General features: G+C 42.7%; 1 protein-coding gene across 3 annotated transcripts in view; it reads right to left on the bottom strand.

The window, feature by feature from the left end:
- NALCN (sodium leak channel, non-selective) overlaps positions 1 to 26,680 on the bottom strand; it is a 722,821-nt gene that overhangs the window by 338,943 nt on the left and 357,198 nt on the right. For all 3 annotated transcript variants that reach the window (XM_075852442.1, XM_075852444.1, XM_075852443.1), the window contains one exon: positions 12,572 to 12,658. In XM_075852442.1, coding sequence (XP_075708557.1) covers positions 12,572 to 12,658 — 87 coding nt within the window. The remainder of the gene's footprint in view (positions 1 to 12,571; positions 12,659 to 26,680) is intronic.

Raw genomic sequence — 26,680 nt, 5'->3', positions numbered from 1 at the left:
GTTTACAACTGCAGTGTTCAAGATCCATCACCAAACATTATTGGATCATTGTTAAATATCGTAGGTGTACCATTTTAAGAAACCATATTGGTTTGCCCCGCACTCTCTCGACAATGCAGCAGACAGCCAGTGGACTCCTTAGGGCAGGGGTCTCAAACTCGGTCAGGTAAATGTGAAGTTGACGGGCCGCATTACTTTCAAATTTGATACAATACGAAATTATTGTTAATCAATTAGTCATTCGAACTACTATAACAATACTACATTACTATAACAATACTATACTACTACATTACTATACTAATACTACATCACTTTTCTAATACTACATTACTAGAACAATACTACATTACTATAACAATACTATACTACTACATTACTATACTAATACTACATTACTATTCTAATACTACATTACTAGAACAATACTACATTACTAGAACAATACTATATTAATACTACATTACTATAACAATACTACATTACTATAACAATACTACATTATTATAATAATACTACATTACTATAATAATACTACCTTACTATAATAACAATACTATATTACTATAACAATACTACATTACTATAACAATACTACATTACTATAACAATTCTATACTACTACATTACTATACTAATACTACATTACTATTCTAATACTACATTACTATAATACTATATTATTATAACACTACTACATTACTATAACAATACTACATTACTGTAACAATAATATATTACTATAATACTACATTAGTATAATACTACGTACATTACTATAACAATAGTATATTACTATAACAATACGTTCGGCTTCAACTGCAAAGGGGAGACATTTCCTCAACCTGTTGCAGGAAAATTTTATGGGCCAGTTTGTGGAAGACCCGACTAGAGGTGAAGCTCTGTTGGATCTGGTCATTTCTAATAATGCAGATCTTGTTGGGAATGTCAATGTTCGTGAAAACCTCGGTAACAGTGATCATAATATAGTTACATTTTACCTATACTGTAAAAAACAAACGCAGGCTGGGAGGGCAAAAACATTTAATTTTAAGAAAGCCAATTTCCCCAGGATGAGGGCTGCAATTCAGGATATAGACTGGGAAGAACTAATGTCAAATAATGGAACAAATGATAAATGGGAGATTTTCAAATCTACTTTGAGTTATTATAGTGCAAAATTTATTCCTACAGGTAATAAGTATAAACGACTCAAATTAAACCCCACATGGCTTACACCTTCTGTGAAAGGGGCAATACATGACAAAAAAAGGGCATTTAAAAAATACAAATCTGAGGGTACAGCTGTAGCCTTTGTAAAATATAAAGAGCTTAATAAAATCTGTAAAAATGTAATAAAATTAGCAAAAATACAAAATGAAAGGCAGGTGGCCAAGGATAGTAAAACAAATCCTAAAAAATTCTTCAAGCATATAAATGCAAAAAAGCCAAGGTCTGAACATGTAGGACCCCTAGATAATGGTAATGGGGAGTTGATCACAGGGGATCAAGAGAAGGCAGAGTTACTAAATGGGTTCTTTAGCTCTGTATATACAACAGAAGAAAGAGCAGCTGATGTAGCCGGTGCCAGTGCTGTTAATATATCAGTTGATATACTGAATTGGATGAATGTAGAGATGGTCCAAACTAAATTAAATAAAATAAATGTGCACAAGGCTCCGGGACCAGATGGGTTACACCCTAGAATTCTTAAAGAGCTTAGTTCAGTTATTTCTGTCCCCCTTTTCATAATATTCAGAGAATCTCTAGTGACTGGTATAGTGCCAAGGGACTGGCGCAGGGCAAATGTGGTGCCTATTTTCAAAAAGGGCTCTAGGTCTTCCCCGGGTAATTATAGACCAGTAAGCTTAACATCCATCGTGGGGAAAATGTTTGAGGGGCTATTGAGGGACTATATACAGGATTATGTGACAATAAATAGCATTATAAGTGACAGCCAGCATGGTTTTACTAAGGACAGAAGTTGTCAAACTAACCTAATCTGTTTTTATGAAGAGGTGAGCAGAAGTCTAGACAGAGGGGCCGCTGTGGATTTAGTGTTTTTAGACTTTGCAAAGGCATTTGACACTGTCCCCCATAGACGCCTAATGGGTAAATTAAGGACTATAGGTTTAGAAAATATAGTTTGTAATTGGATTGAGAATTGGCTCAAGGACCGTATCCAGAGGGTTGTGGTCAATGATTCCTTCTCTGAATGGTCCCCGGTTATAAGTGGTGTACCCCAGGGTTCAGTGCTGGGACCACTATTATTCAACTTATTTATTAATGATATAGAGGAAGGGATTAATAGCACTATTTCTATTTTTGCAGATGACACCAAGCTATGTAATATAGTTCAGACTATGGAAGATGTTCATGAATTACAGGCAGATTTAAACAAACTAAGTGTTTGGGCGTCCACTTGGCAAATGAAGTTTAATGTAGATAAATGTAAAGTTATGCATCTTGGTACCAACAACCTGCATGCATCATATGTCCTAGGGGGCGCTACACTGGCGGATTCACTTGTTGAGAAGGATCTGGGTGTACTTGTAAATCATAAACTCAATAACAGCATGCAGTGTCAATCAGCTGCTTCAAAGGCCAGCAGGATATTGTCGTGTATTAAAAGAGGCATGGACTCACGGGACAGGGATGTAATAATGCCACTTTACAAAGCATTAGTGAGGCCTCATCTAGAATATGCAGTTCAGTTCTGGGCTCCAGTTCATAGAAAGGATGCCCTGGAGTTGGAAAAAATACAAAGAAGAGCAACGAAGCTAATTAGGGGCATGGAGAATTTAAGTTATGAGGAAAGATTGAAAGAATTAAACCTATTTAGCCTTGAAAAAAGAAGACTAAGGGGGGACATGATTAACTTATATAAATATATTAATGGCACATACAAAAAATATGGTGAAATCCTGTTCCTTGTAAAACCCCCTCAAAAAACAAGGGGGCACTCCCTCCGTCTGGAGAAAAAAAGGTTCAAGCTGCAGAGGCGACAAGGCTTCTTTACAGTGAGAACTGTGAATTTATGGAATAGCCTACCGCAGGAGCTGGTCACAGCAGGGACAGTAGATGGCTTTAAAAAAGGGTTAGATAATTTCCTAGAACAAAAAAATATTAGCTCCTATGTGTAGAAATTTTTCCTTCCCTTTTCCCTTCCCTTGGTTGAACTTGATGGACATGTGTCTTTTTTCAGCCGTACTAACTATGTAACTATGTAACTATGTAAAATACTACATTATTATAATAATAATACTACATTACTATAACAATACTACACTACTATAATAACAATACTACATTACTATAACAATACTACATTACTATATAACTACATTACTATAGTAACAATACTACATTACTATAACAATACTACATTATTATAATACTACATATCTATAATAATACTACATTACTATAATAATACAACATTACTATAACAATACTACATTATTATAATAATACTACATTACTATAATAATACATTACTATAATACTACGTACATTACTATAATAATACTACATTACTAAAATACTACATTACTATAATAATACTACATTACTTTAACAATACTACATTACTTTAATAATACTACATTACTATAACAATACTATATTACTATAATACTACATTACTATAACAATACTACATTATAATACTAAATTACTATAATAATACTACATACATTACTATAATAATACTACATTACTACTACATACATTACTATAATAATACTACATTACTATAATACTACATTACTATAATAATACATTACTATAATAATACGTACATCTAATATATATTTTGGAAAGTTTGTTTGAAGCCCGATTTTTCATTGGTTTGCAGCCTGCAGCCTGTGATTGGCCTGTGATTGGCTGCAGCTGTCACATGGGATGCAACGTCATCCCGGGAGGCCGGACTGGAGGGTGAAGCAGGAGTTCTGGGTAAGTTAACTTTTAATGCTTTTAACTCCAGCTGTAGTCACTCTCCCGGGTGCTGAAAGAGTTACTGCCGATCAGTTAACTCTTTCAGCACCCTGGACAGTGACTATCCCCTGACGTCGCCTAGCAACGCTCCCATAATTACGGGTGCACACACGTAGCTACCCGTAATTACAGGAGCCCCATAGACTTTAGGCACACTTCCATCACCGTTTTCACGGATCCGTGTGTCCGTGATTGGAACCGTGTGCTTCCCGTGTGTACTCTGTGTACACTTCCGTGTTTCAGTTTCCAAGAGGAAACTGAAACCCTTCCCCAGGTACATTACTACCCTTATTACCAGCAGTGCCGTTTATGGTCCACCAAATTTTTCTTCCTGCAAATACTTTACAGCAGTAACCACCTCCAGTTACCGGATGGGAACTGGCTGCAGCAGTCTAATGATACCTATTTCATTATAAGGGTATGTTCACATGGCTTAGCAAAATACGGAGCGGTTTTCAGGCGAAAACAACTCCTGATTTTCAGACGTTTTTGTAGCAACTCGCGTTTTTCGTGGCGTATTTTACGGACATTATTAGAGCTGTTTTTCAAAGGAGTCAATGAAAAACGGCTCCAAAAACGTCCCAAGAAGTCACAAGCACTTCTTTTTCGCGGGCGTCTTTTTACGCGCCGTCTTTTGACAGCGATGCGTAAAATAACACCTTGTGGGAACAGAACATCATAAAACCCATTGAAAGCAATGGGCAGATGTTTGTAGGCGTAATGGAGCTGTTTTTCAGGCGTAATTAGAGGCGTAAAACACGAGAATTACGTCTGAAAACAGTGCGTGTGAACATACCCATAGTCTACAACAGCGTTGTGCCTGTGCTAGCACAACGTCAAGAGGGGACCTCAATTGACTTTCCTCTGTTTTATTCCATTATTTTTGGTGATCTGCACTATGTGGCGCCGTGCGTTTTTTGCTTTCTTCTCCTCATTACTAGAATAATAGCGCTAGGTTTAAACTTAACAGAGATTTGCGAGTTTGCTCCACATGCTTATTTTAACAATCCAGTTTTCCAATTTATGGCCCGCAAAATACAGTCTGGCTGCTCAGTTGGCAGCGTTTGGCTGACACAAGAATATCAAGATTGGCCAGCCTCTTTTTATATAGTGCCGCAGTGCCCTCTGTAGATAATGAAACCCCACCCCAGATAATGCCACAGTGCCCTCTGTAAATAATGCCACACCCCCTCTAGATAATGCCACACCCCCTCTAGTGGATGCCGCAGTGCACTCTGTAGATAATGCCACAGTGCCCTCTGTAAATAATGCTACAGTGCCCTCTGCAAATAATGCCACATTGCCCTCTGTAGATAGTGCCATGCACACACGCAGACACACCCCCTATAGATAGTGACACACACACCTCCCTGTTGATAGCTCCACTAAGGCTCCCTCTAGGAGTGGAATCCCCAGTCAGAGCATTGCCGACGCTTAGGCCAGGGATTCCTCTGCTCGAGGAGCTCCTGATGTCACTGTCCATAGACAGTGATGTCAGAGGAACCTCCTGGACCGGAACGGGATGTCAGGGGCAACCCCTTTCTGGAAAGTGATGTTAGGGGCAACTCCAGAGCTGGAGTCCCAGTCAGAGCACTACTAACGCTCTGCCTGGGACTCCAGCGCTGCTCCTGACATCACTGTCCATATATAGACAGTGATGTCAGGGGCTTTCCCAGCCAGAGTCCCGGAGCAGAGCCGCTTCTAGCACTCTGACTGGGACTCCAGCTCTGCTCCTGACATCACTGTCCATATATGGACAGCGATGTCAAGGCTTCCTCAGAGCAGGAGTCACGGAGCAGAGCGCTAGTATAAGCTCTGCTCTGGGACGTCATGAAGGAGCACCGGCGCGCTCCTCCTTCGGCCTGCTCTCTCCTCTCACCAGGGTGCTATGTTGCCTCGCCGGCCGCAGATGAGAGCCTCAGGTGCCACATGTGGCCCGCCTGATTAAGACCCCTGCCTTACGGTATAATAACATTAAGTTATGTTCATGTTATCACACCCCTTACACAATCAGAGATTATAGTGCTCTTTGATTGACACTTATTGGGGGAAATTTTTTTAAATCCTTTTATTTTTATTTTTTTATTATTATTTTTACAATGGGGGAAAAGATAAGCAGTTGCCTTATCAGCCCGCCCATTGACTCTGTCACACAAATGTTTTACTGGCATTGTGGAGTCAATTTTAATAACACTTATACATTTTACACTACTCTTATTCTGTCCATACCTGATCTTTACCTTAAAATCTTCTAACCGCTTCTTTAGTGATACTCGCTACATACTCAGCAAGGTTATAGTGATAACAATTATTCCAATATTGCTGACCGATGGAACAAATTTCCATTAGTCAAATGACATTTCCACATACTGATTGTCACTAGGAATAATTTTTCAACTAGTTTTCAACTAGTTCGACAAAATATCTATGTGAATAAGACCTCATTCACACATGAGCAAATTACCATATAGCAGTGCATGAAATGCTGTATGGGTCCGTAATTTAGAACCATATGCATTCACTGTGCCACTATGAAGAAATGTATTCTTGTCTAGAAGCAATAGGGCAAATTTATTATTACTGTCTTAAACTTTAGATAAGAGAAGCACCTCCAGCTCACCTTGATATGCAGATGTATTTCTAGGAAGGTTCATGCACGGATCCTTGTGTCGGCACACATTTAGACGAGACTAGAAAAAATGGGGTTGAATCCAGCACGGACAGTTATTTTAAAATGGAAGAACTGTTTCCAAGTTTAATGGGCCAGTATGTTTGGCAGGTTAAAATCAGGAGTAAAGAGCACGGTGTGACATCCTGATATAGTGGAGAAAAATTGTGGTAGTGGTAGATAGAGAGCCTACGCGTTTCAGACGCTCCAAGCGTCCTTAGTCATGGCTGAAGCTTTGTCTTAAACCTTTCAAAACTAGACCAGGCAGGCAAAAGATGTGTACACTGTATGTTAAAATTTGTGCATCTTGCTACATATGTTAGAAACTTTTTCTTCCTTACTCAACCTCTTGGTTGGCTTACTTGAACCCATTTTTTTGCCCCTTTTTGCTATGCTACTCCTCTTTTCTAGACACTTTTTAAAACTGTCTACTGAGGCGCACAAAGTGTATGAAATCTGGAGCAAAGTAGTCATGCTTTTTTTATTTTTTGCGCAAATTGAGTCAGAATTATGGTGCATTTAGATTAGCAAATCTACCCCATTGTTTGTAGGGAAGAATACCTCTGTAATATGGCAAGCATTGGAGCATAACTCAATATTTTATTCATGGAAGTCATGTTCAATAAATTTCTGGCCATTGAAACAGATTTCCATCAGTCCAAAATTACAGTATGATGCACATTTTTGCCATGAATAATAATTTTCAAATTAAATGGATCCACAAAAAACCTGTGTAAATTGACACACATTATTAAAGTTATAGATTAAGTTTAGGGATTGAAAATTGAGGATTAAAGTTAGAATTCACATATGGTAGAAAGTATAAGAAATCCCTGCTTTTATTTAATTTACATTCAAAAATAATTTGGTACATATTACATACACCTGTGGTTTTGACATATGTCCTAAACTCATGTGCCAGTGAATATATATATATATGTGTGGTATACACTCCTCAACATTGAATTTGCAACACCAAGAAGGAAAAGTTTTGGAATTGTGGAAGTCACAGGATCAATAGACATGTTAATGATATGCAAATGATAAAAGAATGGAATCAAAATATTCAAAAAACATCTTGATTTATTCAGAATCGAGTATGAGCGCCATGCACAGAAATACACGCACTTACACGCCGTGGCACGTTATCAATGAGGTTATTAACGGTTGTCTGAGGAATGTTATGCCATGGTGAATGCACTTGGGAACACAAATCAAAATTGCCTGCTGGCAGCTCCCTTTGCAATTGCCGACCAATGACGTCCCAGATGCGCTCGATGGGAGACAAGTCTGGAGATGCTGCAGCCCATGGTAGCACATTTAGGCCTGGCAGGCTGCTTACAGTAGCACCAGCAACATGCTGCCTGGCGTTGTCCTGTTGAGGAGCGGCTTCGGAACTTTGGAGAAATGGCTGTACCACTGGTTCCACGACCAAATCAATGTAACGCCGAGCTGTTAGTGTACCTTAAATTAAGATTAAAAGGGGTCCGGCTACCGTACATTATGCCACCCAATACCATAATCCTGGGAGTAGGACTGGAGGCCTCTTCATGGTCTCGCCCACGTGGTCTCCAGACAAATCTCCGGCTATTATTGCATCCGAGACAAAAGCGGGACTCATTGCTGAAGAGATTAGAAATCCATTCCAGGCTCCAATGGTGTCTTGATGTGCACCATGATCGCCTTTGAGAGCGGTGGCGTTTGGTCAATGGGACACCTGTAGCTGGATGTCTGGCTCGTAGCCCAATGTCGTGGAAATGCATTCTGATGGTTTGTGTCGACACTGGTTGCCACCCTAGGCTTGGGACGTGGCATCCAATTTTGCTTGCAGTACAGAATGGATCACTACGCGCCATTCTTCCAATCAGACAATCCTTCCATGCAGAGGTTTGCCTCCATGCACCTCTTTCTGTCATTCCCTTTCGTTGTTGTTCTCTCAACCTCCGGGACACGCAAAGTTGAACAGTGCTGACATCTCGGCCTAGGCATGTAGCAATCTGCCGGAGTGATAAACCAAGATCTCTCAGTTCAAGGTTTCTATCCCTCTCAGTTTGCGACAAGTGGCGGTAACTGGCACGTCGACGAACATGAGGCATCACACAATCATCCCACACCACTTCATCTGATTTTTGCGATTACATGTGGCTAAAAAACGTTGCTTTGAATCTGGCTTTTATACCCCACCCTCATGCCACAGATTGGAGATAAATTTGATAATCTGCAAATTTTAGTGAAACCTGCTTCTTCCTTGATTTACATAACTTAAGAAGGCTTGCCCTTCTCTGTGTTGCAATTTTAATGTTGAGGAGTGTATATGAACTCTTCACATTTTTTTTGTAAAGTATACTTGTTTGCCTAAGGGGTCTACTTGAGTAAGTCTTTTAGTAACAATGTTGAATAGTCATGCAATATTTGGTCAAAATCGGTGTTACATGCAAAACTGCATGAAGTATATTTTTCCCAATGTTCATAAGGTCTGTTTCCTAAAAATAAAAAATAAAAAATATGTTGGTTTGGCAAACAAAAAAAAAAAAAAGATGTACTTGTAAAAAAAAGATTTGAATTCCTGCAGTTTTGACAGAGTTGCGTAGAAATGTGCATGCATACATAGACAAGTGTGATGTGTTCTGTACACCTTGAACACGCACATCTTATGTTTAGGAGGTGTTGTATAGCTAAACCTCTGTTTGGGTCAGTCTTTTAGCCACAAACAAACGTTTTTCGGCTCGTTTTCCTTGGTTTAAGCTTCCCATTGATATCAATGGAAAAGCTTGCCGTTAGTGCATACGACACGTTTTTTTACGTGCGTGTGTTTAAATACCGCGTGGCATAAAAAAAGCAGCGTTAGATCAATTCTTTGGCACGTAAAATGTGCCGAAAACACACCTAATTGTCATAGTCAATGGGAGTTTTGATTACTGTGCCGAAAGCACACACAAAACGCGTCAAAAACACCTGTAGTTTAAATACTGCTTTAAAAGAAGCTAGCGTCTTTGACGTTTGCACGTCGTTTTTTTTTGAGCACCTGCGGGAAAACTTTCACATGCTGTAAATATGATTACAGTATGGGACAGTTTTCCCACAGCAAGGCAGGGACTCCTGGCATCGTCCATAACTTTGATGCTAGTAGCGTTCCTCCCTGCACTGTGTTCGGTCTGGGAAATACTGCTGACATACAGTCAGTATATCACGGACCGAACACACTCGTGTGTGGGTAGCCTTACAATAAGATACAAGCTGCTGGATACTTTTGTGTAATTAGTCCAACAGACTAGCTTACTATTGGCTACTCTTTAAGCTTTATCCCTTTTCTCTCCTGAAAACTAATCTAACCTCACATCTTTGCACCCAAAGAAAATAAACATAAATAAAATTAAGATGTAAGTTTAGGCCTCATGCCCACTTCAGTTATTTTCTTCAGTGTGCTATCCGTTTTCTTCAGGGATCAGGCACACTTCCGTTGTTTAAACGAAACCGTGTGGCTGTTTCGCCAAAAATAGGACAGGTCCTACTCTTGTCCATTTTTGATGGAACAGTCTCAACCATTCCATTCATTTGGTCCGTAGAAACAACGGACTGCACACGGAAGACATCTGTGTGCGGTCCGTATTTCACGGATCCGTCATTAGCGGCCGTACGACTGGCAACGGAAGTGTGCATGTGGCCTAAACGTCCCGGAGAGAGGAAAGAGGCTTGAAAGGAGTTGACAATAAGCTGGTTTGTCGTACTAAGAACTGAACGTCATCCTGCAGCTTGTATAGTATTGTGAGACATGCAAGCTGCAAAAGACAAACGGTGCAAAATTTTTAATTAAAACCAACTGTAAATATGTTTTATTTAATAAAATACATGCAATGCAATAATCATAATCATCATCATAATACTAATAATTATTATTATAATAAAACATGTCTGCAAAGGTGTCCATAGCCTTTAAGTTGCTTTTCTGCTGATTTTTTGTAAAAACAATTGCTAAAGGGCTCAAGAATTTTGCCCCTGTTGGTACCATACATAGTACAGACTGTATTTGAGAAAGTCAATATCTAATGGCTCAGTATTGCTAGTTTAGTATTTCAGGCAAGGCATAAAGACTTCATGCAAGACATCAGAATGCAACTAAGAATAAAAATGCACTAGCACTATCTAATTTAACGGTGGAGTTTTATTTACAACTAGAAATTGCTTGTAACTCGGACTTTTTTTTTTTTTTTACGAAAAGACAAATGAAAGAGGATACCCAAAAAAAAAAGGGGAAGCATAGCACCCGCCAAAAAAGCTAAAAATAGGGCAGATTAAACACATTTTATTTAATTGAATAATTTCACATTCAATACATGTATCATCATGAATCATCCTATTTTTCTCTACGTATGTAGTAGATATTTAATTTAGGAATCTGTATAAATTTTTAGAAAACTCCAGACAATTTATACTACCGACATTTAATAGCATACCTTTTTTTCTTACAATTCATCCGTGCTAGAATAATATGTTAGCTATGTAAACAATGGATGCCAGAAGTTGTAGGCAAGCGTTGTGCATAATAAATAGTCCCTAAACACAGTACCTTAGACAAGCATGAGTCATGTTCATTATTTATTAAGGCAACTTACATCCACTTCTAAAAATGTCATAATTCTCATGTGGGCAGGAGATGAGGTCTGACTGTGCGCGCCTCCTGTATCACATTCTGTGTTACCGCTATGTTTATGCATGACTATTTAGAGCAAGTAATTAATGCTACAGGTGGCACGGTTACCAGTAAAATAAAAATTCTCACTGCACAGAGTTTTATTGAGCATTTACCAGCTTCCTGGCAATATTCCTAATACTACTAAATAACAGCCTTTCTATTAATGCATCCTTGCATTTTATTAACTGGTGCACAGGCACAAGTGGAGAGCAGAACAGAACAGGGAGCAAATAAGAAGCCATTTCAAAGATAAACACATATTGTGATTTTAATTACATCTAATAGGAAATCAACTATGTTACCTTTTCTCTCCCCACCACATCAGGAGAGCACCGTCAATCAAAAGACTTCACACGTAAAAAGAATACAACTTCATCTTTATCTGGCGGCATTATAGCAGAAAAAGCTTTCGAGCGATGTGAATATTGATCAGCTGTAATATTATTTGTATTCCGCGAGTACAGAATGTATTGTATTACAGCACTGGCCTAATTATTCTATACGGCTCCACAGATTTTAGTTTTTCTTCATCTTTTCTAAATTACCTATTGTATGTCTTTAGCAAGGAGTAAGAAGAGAACATTATTTTGTATATATAAGATATTAATCAATTCAGCCATTCCCTTTATGAATGAGTAGTTAGATGTGTCTCTTATTTTGGTATTTGTAACAAATTACTATAATATTATTAAGAATTATTATTTTCATCTCTGCGCTCCATGAAACGTACATAAAATGCTACCTACATACTGTATTCTTACATTCTGTGCATTTTATGTAAAAGGGCTTGCTCATTTTGCATGACTTTTCAGTTTGCAGGTTCCGCACAGTTAAACTGACTGCGAAGAGATTTGCTGCTGGAAGCGTATGCGATCAGTTGTTACTGTTATAATAAGCCCATTGTAAATGCTGATCTCATCTACAGTGATGTCCTGTTGCTTGTGCATGGTTGTATGTGAAACAATTTTTATATATATGTCCGTTTTTTAGATATAGAAGGTGGACTCTCTTGAGACGACCAACCAGACGAGTGCAATTTCCAAAATTAGAATTTTTTTAGGGAACTATTTTTTATGGATGTTAATATGTTGAAGTTGATGCTCATCCTAGATTAAGACCACTGGCCATAAAATAATATACATACTTTTATTTTCTCATTCTTTTTACAGTATATACTGTATAAGAAATCCATTTACAGTTTTAATGCAGTTTACCTGCAGACATGCTGGAGCTCTTCCCTGGGGCTTATTTACATCAACAGCAACTAGTTGCCAGCCACCACTGGAATCTTCATGGAACATCTTAAGAAGAAACAAAAGTTTATATTACTTCAGAGATACAGTATTAACTCTACATGTCTATCTAATCTAAAATCGTCTTGAAGATTAGAACATGGAAATGTTCAAGGTTCGCTCCATGAACAAATGACATTATATATTTTCAACAAACCCTAATGTCAGAGCAATACATTTTATTAATTTAAATTTACTATCCCACATAATAAGAAACAAGACAAAGCAACTAGGTCAAAGATAAGATCCACATTTCTTAGAGTGAGTCTAGATTTTATAAGGGCAACTATTTTAAATATAGTATAACTACAAGTTATTTCCTATATAATTTCCAAAATTGGCCATTAATGGTAACATGCTAGCAAGCGGTAGGAGTGGCCTGAAAGAAAATACGTAGGTAATGTAATCGTTGGACTGGGATACCTGGGGCCCACCATAGTAAATGATTCTGAATACTACACTATCTATATCGAACATGAGCATGTCCACATTTAATTATATCGAAAACTTTGTTGTATCATTGTACATACAGGACATCTCCTCAATAAGGTCTAATAGGTTATGTGTGAATCAACGCATAAGAAATAGAAAATGATTGGCTCCAAAGTCAGATCTAAATGAATTTGTCTTCTGCTGGACCTTTGGGACCCATTATTGTGTAAGAGCCTGGGCCCAACATAGAAGTAAGTAAAACAGAAGTAAAATAATGGCAAAAATGGCAGTTTTTATGACTTGAGATGGAGCACAATAGCATATGATTTGGTGACTACATACCGTAGATGTCCTTAGGAAAAAAAAGCATGAACTGAAGGCAGAAAGTTAAATGATCTGAAATGAAAGACAAGTGAAACTGGCAAGTGTTGAATTAATCTAGCCTTGAATAAATGATCTGTGGGAGGATGAGCAATTTACAAGAACCATTGAACTGATGCATATATGCAGTGAAACGAAGGAGATAGAAGTCAAAACACAACAGTATTTACACGTACCCATTGAATTATTTATACCATAGGGTGTTTGTTGGTAATATACATTGGTGCTTAGTGATACTGCACTGCATCATAATCTGTCAAGATATGGGGCACTGTTTATATTCTGCCCCATGAGTTATATATTTTATACCGCTTCAGAGTGATTTATTTTTTCACGTTATTTGTTTGAACCACACGAGTTACATTATTACAAATACTAACTCCTTATAGACATTTCGTGCTGTGACCATCCATATTCACAGGATATAGCATTAATATAGCCATCAGCTTTACAATAACTCTGATGCAAAACTAGATTGACACATAGGACTACAAGGGACACAGTTTTAGATCATTTGACCATAAGCAAATGTCGTGGTGAACAAACTCTGACATGTTGCAAAAAGCATTTCAACCAGTGTATGTCTTGCAAAGGCCTTTCAGCTTTCCTTCAGCGCTATCCTCAATAACTAGTCTGAGCATAGATCCGTATTCCTCCCTGGCTGCTGTGAGTCCTGAAGCCTTGGTCTTAGAATTAAGCACAGACAACCTTTTTAGATGGAAGAAGGAATGACGCAATAGATGTACGTTCATCTGCCAAGGTGACTTATCCAATTTTCATCAAAACTACTAGAAAGTTGGAAGGAACCACACAATGCAAGTGTGAACAGAGCCTCAGATCTAATCTTCTCAGAAATTCATTAAAGGAACAGTGTCATCACAAATAATTTTTTTATATGTTAAAGATGTTAGTGCTTTAATAAAAACGTTTATTTTCATTTGTGTGTTTGTGTTTTACTGTTTCTTATTTTTACACTTTTTCTTCCCTATGGGGGCTGCCATTTTTTGTTCCATTTCTGTGTGTGTCGATTAACGACACACACAGACATGGAATACGGCAGCCACAGTCCCATAGGGACTGCGAACGGCTCCCGTCCCATTGACTGCCGTGTACGGCGTCTGTGTGGGAACTGCGCATGCGCCGCTCCCACACAGTCCTATTCGAAATTGGCGCCGTCCGGCGCCATTTTCCTGTGGACCGGAAGTCGCGGCCGGACAGTAATATTACTACTTCCGGTCGCGGCTTCCGGACTTGTGCACATGGAACAGCGGCAGCAAAGGGAGCGGACGGGCCGGAGGGAGCCGCGGCGGCAGGAGCAGGTAAGAGATTTCAATGTATGTTAGTGTTTGTGTGTGTTTACTACTGTATGTAAACCTACTACACTGTGGGTTACCTCAAAAAATGGCGACACACAGTGTAGGAGGTTAAACCTTTCAAACCCCTCGTTTATCCCGGCACTAGCCAGGATAAAGGAGGGGGGATGCTGAGAGCTCACTAGAGCGAGGGCTTTTAACCCAATGTTGCAATGCTGCAATTTTGGGAACTAGCTCCATCTAGTGACCAAAAATGGGTAGTATTATAAATTTGAAAAAATTTATAATATTTCCTGACTCGCGAAAAAAATAAAAAAAATGTGAACAATGTTTAATCACCCACACACTAAATGTTTAATTTTTAAAAAAAAAACATGTTTTTCTGGCAACACATTCCCTTTAAGGCTAGATTCACACATGCAGTTGTTTTTTAACCAAACCTTAGAGTGGATACAAAAGAGAGGAGAAGTATTAGGGTATGTTCACACGCTGAGCCAAAAACGTCTGAAAATACGGAGCTGTTTTCAAGGGAAAACAGCACCTGATTTTCAGACATTTTTGAGCAACTCACGTTTTTCGCTGCGTTTTTCGCGCCATATTCGCGCCGTTTTTTCGGCCGTTTTTGGAGCTGTTTTCAATAGAGTCTATGAGAAAACGGCTCCGAAAACGTCCCAAGAAGTGTCCTGCACTTCTTTTGACGAGGCTGTAATTTTACGCGTCGTCTTTTGACAGCTGTCAAACGACGACGCGTAAATTACAGGTCGTCAGCACAGTACGTCGGCAAACCCATTCAAATGAATGGGCAGATGTTTGCCGACGTATTGGAGCCGTATTTTCAGGCGTAAATCGAGGCATAATACGCTTCGTTTACGTCTCAAAATAGGTAGTGTGAACCCAGCCTTAGTCTTTCCTTTATACTTTTATTTCGGATTCACTCCTGTTTTTGGCACAAAAATTTGTGTCAAAACTGCCACAATAACTGAATGTGTGATTCCAGCCTAACATTTTTTTTTTTAGCTAACTGAACTAATTAAAAAAAAACAAAAAACTTATCATGACGGAAGTGATGTAGACTGATACATGTCTTTTCAACAAAGAACATACTGCTCCCTTTGGCCTCATGCACACTTCCATCACCGTTTTCGCGGCCGTTTTTCACGGATCCGTGTGTCCGTGATTGGACAGTGTGCTTCCCGTGTGTACTCCGTGTACACTTCCGTGTTTCAGTTTCCGAGAGGAAACTGAAACCCGTTCACACTATGTACACGATATTGTGAGTGGCGCACATCCTATTCCCTGTCCAGCGGTACTCACTGTCCAGGGTGCTGAAAGAGTTACTGCTGATCAGTGCAGCCCTTTCACTCTTTCAGCACCCTGGACAGAGACTACCGCTAGACAGGGAATACCATGCGCGGCGCTCACAATATAGATTAATGGTTCATTAAAAAAAAAAAACGCAACAAAAAAAAAAGTTATTACTTACCCAGAACTCCCTGCTTGCCTGCTTCTTCCTCAAGTCCGGCCTCCTGAGATGACGTTTCAGACCATGTGACCGCTGCAGCCAATCACAGGCTGCAGCGGTCACATGGACTGCCCCATCATCCAGGGAGGTCGGACTGGATGTCAGAAGAGGAACGTGTCACCAAGACAACGGCCGGGTTACGTATGAGCTTAATTTTCTTAATATCGCTGCGTTCCAGCACTGATCAGCAGCCTCTTCTCTCTATCAGTGCTGACAGAGAGAAGGGGCTGCCGATTAGTGCAGTGCAGTATCTGTCTGTATGTGTAACTCTGCCCGCCCGGCCGTTGCTAGGCAACGGCTCTGTCACACACGTACGGATGCCTTCTGTGTGCCTTCAGTTTTTTGAAGGCCCCATTGACTTGCATGGGCCCCACGGTCATGGAATTTCAGACCAAAGTAGGACATGCTCTACTTTTGTCGGAATGGAGTAACGGGACCATCAAAAAAACTGAATTGTGCATGGCTTCATTGAAATTAATGGGTCAGGATGCTAGCCGTCTGAAAAACGGTTTGCACTCTGAAGAAAAAGACTAAAGTGGGCATGAAGCCTTAGGCTAGGTACACATCTGTGTGTGGATACTGTTTTAAACAAATCCTTATCTTCTTTGAAGGATAATAAATAAATACGAACAGAAATGGAAAGCAACAGAAACAAGGTCAGGTTTTTTTGATGGATCCCTAAAAACGTTATTACACGGGCCAATGATCAAACAAACAAGCGTTCATACGAACGCTCATTCCCGAATCTTTCCCTGTGTAAACAGGGCAACTGTAACGTCTATGGCCACGGTCCGTCGTTCGGCCGTAAACCTCGTGGCCATGGACATCTTACCTCTCTGCAGCGTCGTCCTCCTGTGAGGAGCCGGCACTCACTTCCGGAACTCGAGTGTCTCCAGCGCGCTCGCGCCTGCACGGTCTTAAAGGGCCAGTGCGCACATTTTTGCAGGAAGTCTGCAATCTAGCCCAGGATGCCCTGGGCTATAAAAAGTGCTCTGCCCTCTTGCTCTTTGCCAGATCGTTGTTTGTTACCCATAGTTTGTCGTGCTTATGGTCTCCCCGTGTCTTCCAGTTTCCCAGTGTACCTTGTTCCTGCATCCCGTATCCTGTTTCCGTGCTACCCAGTTCTAGTGCTGTGCTGTGCTGTGCTGTTACCGTGCTGTGCTACAGTCTACGCTTGATTTACTATGCCTCTCCTGAAGTCTTCCCGCCACCTGGTCCTGGACGTGCCTGCCTCGTTACTGCCTATGATTGCCTCAGGTACCCTCGCTGAACTATTTGAACTCTGTACTTACCTGTTTGGCCAGCTGCCATCCCGCTACACGGTACAGCCCAGTGGGTCCACACCCCGCATCGTGACAGTGGACTCCGCTGGTCAATTCAAGGGCTTGGCACCCTCCGAAGCCATGCAGGCGGATCTGCTGGATCTCCGAGCTAGGCAGGATCAGCTCCTTGTGGCAGTGGACTCTAGGGCGCAGCAGCTATTGACGCTAGTTGCTTCTCTTCCTGCCTCTATGCAAGTCCTTCAAGCCGATCCTCCTCTTACTCCTCCTCGCAGTTCCCATCCGGATCCTCGGTTCTCGCTGCCATTGCCCTCTCGGTTCGATGGAGACGCCAGTGCTTGTCGGGGGTTTCTGAACCAATGCCACATTCATTTTACCCTGCACTCTCGAACATTTCTGTCGGATGGAGCCAAGATCTAATTCATCATATCCCTTCTGACTGGCAAGGCCCTGGCATGGGCTAATCCTATCTGGGAACGTCAGGGACCCGAGACCCAAGATTTCCAGGAGTTCGTGCGAATATTCCGAACTGTTTTTGAGGAGCCTGGGCGAGTCTCATCGGCAGCCACTGCCATCTTCAACCTTCGCCAAGAGGACACCTCCGTGGGCGAGTGTGTGAGCTATCCTGGAACAATGAGGCTTTCGTGGCATCCTATTGGCATGGCCTGTCGTCCGAGATCAATGATGAACTGGCTGCTCGAGACCTGCCTTCTGCCTTGGAAGACTTGATTCTGCTTGCCACTCGGGTAGACATAAGGCTGAGGGAGAGATCTCACGAGGTTCGTCAGGAGCGTCGGCGCCCTAGACTAGCGCCCAACTGTCAGCAACCCCTCTTGCCTGCATCTATTGCTTTGCCCGAGGTCCCGAGGCAAGTAGACCGACTAAAATCATCGGTCCAGGAGAAACAGCGCAGGCGCACCTCAGGACTTTGCTTATATTGCGGCCTCGCTGGCCATGTTGTGCGTCTGTGTCCTCACAAGCCAAAAACCCCAGCGCCTCGGTTTGGTTGGAGAGACAACCCTGGGCGTCAACACATTGAATCAAGAACTCTCTTCCAAACTATTCATTCCCATAACCATCATTGCTGGCGAGAGGTCCCATCAGGTCTCCGCCTATCTGGACTCCGGCTCTGCAGCCAACTTCATCTGCCAGGACCTTGTGGATCTCCTTCAGTTGCCTATTATCCCGCTTGAAAGGCCGTTGATCATTGCCTCAGTCGATAGACTGCCATTGCCGGACCCAGTTGTGTTCGTAACCAAGCCGTGGAGACTTCAAGTGGGAGCCCTTCATGCTGAACTCATCTCCCTGTTCGTCCTGTCCAAGGCCATCAACCCCGTGCTGCTGGGTTTACCTTGGCTCCGTCTGCACGCCCCCGTCCTGGATTGGAACTCTGGAGAGGTCCTCCAGCGGGGTCCGAAGTGTCTTGACCACTGTCTAGCCATATCCAGTCGCCACAGCCTGTCCCTCTTCAGTCTTTGACAGGGTTGCCTTCTTATTTCTCCATGTTCTGCGATGTCTTCAACAAAAAGGAGGCTGAGACCTTGCCGTCACACCGGGCATATGACTGTCAAATCGACCTGGTTCTTGAATCGTCTCCTCCTCGTGGTAGAGTGTACCCTATCTCCTTGCCAAAGACACAGTCCATGTCGGCCTACATTAAGGAGAACCTGGAGAGGGGTTTAATTCGTAAATCCTCATCCCCAGCCGGAGCGGGGTTCTTCTTTGTTAAAAAGAAAGATGGATCGCTGCGACCTTGCATTGACTACCGGGGGCCTAAACCAGATCACGGTGAAGAACAGGTACCCTCTGCCTTTGATTTCTGAACTGTTTGATCGCATACGGGGGGGTGAATTTTTTTTCTAAACTGGACCTGCGGGGGGCCTACAATCTGATCCAGATTCGTCAAGGTGACGAATGGAAGACTGCCCTTAATACTCGTGATGGGCACTATGAATACTTAGTTATGCCCTTCGGCCTGTGTAACGCCCTCGCAGTATTTCAAGAATTTGTCAATTACATTTTTCGTGATCTCCTTTATGTTTGCGTTGTGGTGTATCTCGATGACATTTTTATTTTTTCCCCAGATCCAGTAACTCATCAAAGTCATGTCCACCGGGTGTTGTTCCGTCTAAGAGAGAATCGCCTTTATGTCAAGTTGGAGAAGTGTGTTTTTGAGAAGAAGTCTCTATCCTTCCTGGGCTATATTATCTCCGATCAGGGCCTCAAGATGGACCCTGAGAAGGTAAAGGCTGTCCTGGAGTGGCCACGCCCCTAAGGCTTAAAGAGGCTCTGTCACCAGATTCTCAAATCCCTATCGCCTATTGCATGTGATCGGCGCTGCAATGTAGATGACAGTAGATTTCCAGCAAGCCACGCGTAATCTCGCGAGATTACGAGGTAAACGAGATTTTGTTTCCCTTGCTGGAAATCTCACAGAAAAGATTCAGAAGTGTCAGGATTCTGAATACACATGACGTTCAGGCTGGAGGTCATGTGTATTCATTATCAGGACACTTGTGTATGTGGCTGCACATCGTTCTAGTAAGAACGTGATGCTGCTGTGTAAATGAATGGAGAGGAGTGCATGATGCTGATTGGTCACTGATTCGTCAGCATCATACACTTATATTCACAACGCCCAGTTAGTAAAACAAGTAAACACGCCCAGTTAGAAACACAATACACGCCCAGTTGGACATACGAAAAAAAACACGCCCAGTTGTCCATTTAAAACCTAATTTGCATATATATAAAATAGCTCATAACTTGGCCAAAAATGAACATTTTAAAAAACAAAAACGTTACTGTTATCTACATTGCAGCGCCGATCTCATGCAATAGGAGATAGGGATTTGAGAATCTGGTGACAGAGCCTCTTTAAGGGCCATACAACGCTTCCTAGGATTTGTCAACTTCTACCGACTGTTCATCCCCAACTTCTCATCTCTGACTGCTCCTATCTCCACCCTCACTAAGAAGGGTATGAATGCCAAGATGTGGACTTCGGAGGTTGAAGCCGCATTCGAATCCTTAAAAAAAGCCTTCACGTCTGCCTCCATTCTGCACCATCCTGATGTATCCCGACAGTTTTCGTTAGAGGTGGACGCTTCCTCGGTTGGTGCTGGTGCACTGTTGTTCCAGAAAGGATCGAAAAGGCAAGGCTGTGGTATGTGGCTACTATTCCAAGCTGTTTTCTTCCACAGAGCGCAACTACTCGATTGGGGACCGGGAATTACAGGCCATCAAGCTGGCTCTGCAGGAGTGGAGACATCTACTGGAGGGTGCGGTTCATCCTATCCTGATCTTCACGGATCACAAGAATTTGACCTACCTACAGACGACCCAGCGGTTGAATCCTCGTCAAGCCAGGTGGTCGTTGTTCTTTGCTCGGTCCCGGTACGAACTCCACTACCGATCTGCCGACAAGAATGTGAGGGCCGACGCCTTGTCTAGATCTTTTGAAACTGAGGAAGCCATGGAATCTCCACAAACTATTATTGACCCATCCTGCATCTTCTCTGTGAATCCCCTGCAAGTAAGAGACATTCCTCCGGGTAGGACTTTTGTACGTTTGGCTGAACGAGGAAGAATTTTTCGCTGGGGTCACAGTTCTAAGCTGGCAGGTCACGCGGGTGCTCGTAAGACCCAAGATCTAATCACCCGTCAGTTCTGGCGGCCCACGCTACCCAAAGACGTTATGGACTTTGTCTCCTCATACACGGTATGCGCAGCAAATAAAGTTGCTCACTCCAGACCTGCTGGCCTGCTCCAACCACTGCCTGTGCCCGTTACCTCCTGGCAACATGTCGCTATGGACTTTGTCACGGATCTTCCTTCTTCTGCGAGTTTCAGTGTGATCTGGGTGGTGGTGGATCGATTTTCCAAGATGGCTCACTTCATTCCCTTGACCGCCCTGCCGTCTGCTACGCGATTGGCTGACCTCTTCCTAAAATACATCTTCCGTCTGCACGGCTTGCCCCTGCATATTGTCTCGGACTGAGGGGTCCAGTTCACGTCGAAGTTTTGGAGAGCACTCTGCGGCCTCCTCGGTGTAAAATTGGACTTCCCTTCGGCCTATCAACCCCAGTCCAATGGGCAAGTTGAGAGAGTTTTTTTTACGTAAACTAGGTTTTTATTAAAGACTTTTAACAGATACATAAAAAAACAAGCAAAAGAAACAGCTCTGAAAACATACACCTCATTATTAACAGCGTTACTCATAGGAGAGACATTAGTATGCTTACTCATACTGCCACATACAGTATCGAATAAATACACATAACATATGTTGTAAACTAGACCTAGGATCGTCACATCCCAAAGGTAGACCCAGAAACACTGTGTAGAGCGTGTGACAACTCCAGAGGAAAAGTAAAGGGAAAAAAGAAGAAAGACAAAGAAAAGAGAAGGAAGGAAGGACAGAAGACAAGAGGAGGAAGCCAAGAATTAATGAGTATGAGCCACAGGAGGACTCCCTGTGTCATACCCTTGGGGGGGGGGCGGAAGAAGGGGTTAGACCTAGGTGGAAGAATAGACTTCTCCCTCCTCAGACGGAAGCCACTATAGTATCAGGCCTCATATGACAGACCCCAACTATGTGAGGGTTCAGCTCAGCCAAGCAGCAAAGTGAGGACCAGATTTGAAGGACGACCATGCACTCCAGAGAAAGAACTTTACCAAAGTGATCACTATCTTCTGCTGCAAGAGATTCCATTCGACACAAAAAGTCCATCTCCACAACCCATTCACCAATGGAGGGCGGCACAGTAGACTTCCAATGTCTAGGAATAACTGTTCGGGCCGCAGTCAAGAAGTGTCTGAGTAGGCCCTTCTTTATGCTTGGCAAAGGGCCAGGAATCAGAGATAGCAAAGCCACCTGAGGAGTGGGCACCAGCGGAGCATCCTCCACTATTGCATATATGTCAAAAATCGCTTTCCAGAAAGTTTGTAATGCTGGAGACGACCACCAAATGTGCAACATCGTTCCGGTCTCATTCCCGCAACGCCAACACAAATCCGACACCTCAGGGTACATCCTATGTAGAATCTGTGGGCAATGGTACCATCTAGTCAGTATCTTAAAATTATTTTCCTGTGCATGGCAAGCTACAGGCATTTTGTGAGTCAGAAAGAAAACTCGGTCCCAATCTGCTAGAGACTCCTAGTTCTCGTTCCCAGGCACTAACGTATGCAGGAGGTTGGTCCCCACCTGCCTCCAAAAGTAAGGGATATAGAGCGGATATCACCCGAGCCGGAGGCTCTGTTTGAAGCAACACCGACTCAAAGGCAGTATTAGTGACGATACGCAGTCCGTCCGGTAGAGCCGAACGCAAGAAGGTAGACAATTGGGCATGCTCCATCCAAGAAAGCGTCCTCCCCGGGAAAGTCCGACAAGGAAGGAAGCCGTCCTTCATCTGACATTACCTGACATAGTCTCGTGCCATCAGAAGAAGACCAACTCAAAAAATGAGTGGTATTGACAGCCGGTGGAAATTCTGGGTTATCAAACAGCGGGCTAAGAAGCCCCGGTCTATGAGAAAGGCCCTTTCTAACCAACAGTCTGTCCCACAAAGTGAGATAATGCTGGGTAAGTATCGGAAGGGTCAAGAGAGCCGGTCGATAATCTGGAAGGATCCACGGCAACGATCTGAGGGAGAGAGCGACTATGGACTGCTCAATCCCCACCCACTGTTTATTGGGGCCATTATGAAACCAGTCCACTACCCTTGCGATAATCGCGGCCTGATGATATATTGACAAGTCCGGGAGTCCAACTCCCCCCTTCAGCTTTGGACGGGACAATGACCTCAGGTTGAGGCGCGGCCTCAGGCTGCCCCACACAAAATTTAGAAAGGCCTTTTCCAGAGTTCAAAAAAAGCTCCAGGAATCAGTACCGGAATGGCCTGAAACATATATAAAAACTGAGGGAGAATGTCCATTTTTATAGCGTTTATGCGGCCAAACCATGAGAGTTGTGCTCGATCGTATGAATGTAAGTGTTGAAGAGTAAGTTGAAGTAAAGGCTGATAGTTAAGAGAATAAAGATCCACTAGGTCCCTAGGAATCTGAACCCCTAAATATTTAATAGACCTCGACTGCCATTTAAAGGAAAAGGATGACTTTAAAAGATCCAGCACCTCAGAAGATAGAGAAATATTGAGTGCGTCCGTTTTCGTATAGTTTACCTTGAAGTTGCTGACCTGGCCAAATGTCTCGAATTCCCGAATGAGCACCGGTAAGGAAATCATGGGGTTCGTCACAAAGAGCAAAAGGTCATCTGCATATAGAGCTAGTTTATGACATTCCCCGCCTATTCCTATCACAGAGATATCCAGGGAGTTGCGGATAGCCACCGCTAAATGTTCCATCGTGATGACATAAAGTAAGGGGGACAGGGGACATCCCTGTCTAGTTCCGTTGGCAATCGGGAAGGGTGTTGAAAGTATCCCATTGGCTCTAACTCGTGCAGTAGGTGTCTGGTATAGAGACAGGATCCTGTCTACCATAATGGGCCCAAGCCCTATCTGGGTTAACGCCGATTTCAGGAACCCCCAATGCACTCAACTGCATCAACTGAAACTAAGCAAGTGGGTAATTACTTTTTCAGTGCATAGGATATTAAGAGAATCGTTTTGTTGGTATTGTCCCTCGCTTCTCTATGACGGACAAATCCTGTCTGATCCCCGTGGATACTGCGCGGTAGGAGCGGGGCTAGCCTATTTGCGATGGCCTTAGAATAATGTTTAACATCCACGTTGATCAGGGAAATCAGACGGTAATTAGAGCATACAGAGGGATCTTTCCCCAGTTTGGGAATTACAGTAACGGTGGCCGATAACGTGGCCGATGCGGAGTGAATGGCATTGAGGTTGTGACAGAGTTATAAACCTTGGTCATAACGGGAAGAAGCTTAGTTAGAAAGGTCTTGTAAAAGGACGCCGGGAAACCATCCGGACCCAGACTTTTACCCGACGGTGCAGACTTTATGACCTCAAGTATTTCCGATTCCAAGAAGGCCGCCCCCATCGAGGAAGTCTCAGTCTCATCTAGAGTCGGCAGAGCAGTGTGTGCAACATATGAATCAATCTTCCGTTGGAGGTCACTCGGAGACATATCTGTTAAAGGCCCCTTGAGATTGTACAGGGACTGATAGTATTCCCGAAATGTATTTACAATGTCCTCTGGAGTATGTTTGTGTTGACCCTGTCGCGTCTTGATCACCGGGATAAAGGAGTGGGGAGCCCGCGGATGTAGTGACCTAGCTAACGCCCTACCACATTTATTGGAGTGTTCGTAAGTGAAATGCCGCGCCCGATCTCGGAATGACGCATGTGCCTGATCTAGTAAGTTTCTCAAAGAGTTCCTAGCTTCCAACAGCTCCGCCAAAGTCTGAGGACGTTGGGACTGTTTATGGGTGGTCTCTAGAGCCTATATTTGAGCCAATAGTTTTAATCTTAAAAGCCTGCTCCCGTTTCAGTCTCGAACCTTGCTGTATGAATATACCCCGTAGTACACTTTTCAACGCCTCCCACTGAACAGGTAGAGGGGTGGCGTCCACTGCATGATGATCTAAAAACTCAGAAATGGAGCTATTAATGGCCGTTTGGCAAACCGAGTCCCTCAAAAGATGAGGGTTTAACCTCCAATTTCATTCCCGCCTTCTAGTATCTGGGAGGGTAAGAGACAGGAAGACAGGCGCATGATCAGCCCATATCATAGCTCCGATCTGAGACTCCGGAGACCAGGAAAGTAAGTGATGGCTAATAAGAAACAAATCTATCCTGCTATACATGTCATGAACCGGAGAGTAGAAGGTGTAATCCCATGTTTGGGGGTTAAGAATCCGCCAAACATCCACCATTTGCATGGCAAACAGCTTAGACTTGAGGGCAGACAATTGAGAAGCGGAAACGGAGGATCTGCTCGAGGAGGAGTCCATCACCCGATCCATGGTGAAGTTAAAATCTCCTGCAGTTACCAGGAGACCTTCAGCAAAATTAGAGAGTTCCGTAAAATAACTCCTGCATACGCGCACCTGGTCGTGATTAGGGAGATATACATTAGCCACAGTGTACAGTTACTCAGAGATTCGAAGTTTCAGGAACACAAAGCGCCTCTGGGTGTCATATTGAGTCGCAACAACAGAGACCGGAAGAGATTTATGTATAGCGATACTCACTCCTCTGGATTTCGCATCAGGGTTGGTACTATGGAACCACTGCGTATAGTATCGATGTTTCAGAGTAGGCACATGGTCAGTCCTAAAATGAGTCTACAAAAATAAAATCTGTACACGTTGTTTACGCATATAATATAGGATCTGCGCACGTTTTTGCGGGGTATTAAATCCCCGTACATTCAAAGAGCAACATTTTAAGGACTCCATCTGGGAAAGAGACGGGAGAGGGGAAGAGAGAAACAGAATAAAGAAAGAATGAGTGAACTAATGGATTCACCACAGACGGTGTTCCAGCCCCAAAACGACTATGTTTAGGGGAAAGAAATTAATGCAATGTGTTCAACAGAACACGCCCTAGGTGTGGGTTTGACTGGACTATGGAAGAAGGATGCTCCCAACCAACCCCCACATGCCTGATACATTTATAAACACACACTTAAACTATCCCATCTTTAGAACAGAAATGTTCAGAATCAACACGTAACCAAGCTATTGTGGGCATAGCACCAACTACCTCCCCGGAAAAGGACTGCCCCCTAGAGAAGGTACCATGCAAAGTATCTGAAGGAACCCATAACCAAACAGGAATATCTCAGCAGAAGGTCCAATGGAACTGCTTGTTAAGATGGACTAGGGTCATACCCAGGGGGGGGGGGGGTGAACACCTACGCCAGTGTGGCAGTTATAGATATAGGGACTACTGGTATACCATGACCCTCTTTGTCCTCCTCTCACCATGTCTAAACAAATCACAGAAATGGTGTAAGGCGGTCTACATAAGCCCATGGAGCCAAATATATAGGAGGAGGTTTGTAACTGTGAACCCTACATAGGAGCGCACCCCAATCGGTCAAAATTTTCTCATCTCGTCTAGACTAGAAATATCTAACCGACCCCTAGCGTGAGACTCTCCCCGACTCTACT

This window comes from Rhinoderma darwinii, chromosome 2, assembly GCF_050947455.1.
Source record: "Rhinoderma darwinii isolate aRhiDar2 chromosome 2, aRhiDar2.hap1, whole genome shotgun sequence".
Taxonomy (NCBI): domain Eukaryota; kingdom Metazoa; phylum Chordata; class Amphibia; order Anura; family Rhinodermatidae; genus Rhinoderma; species Rhinoderma darwinii.
Note: the sequence above shows the minus strand (reverse complement) of the source record. Positions and strands in the feature narration are given on the sequence as shown.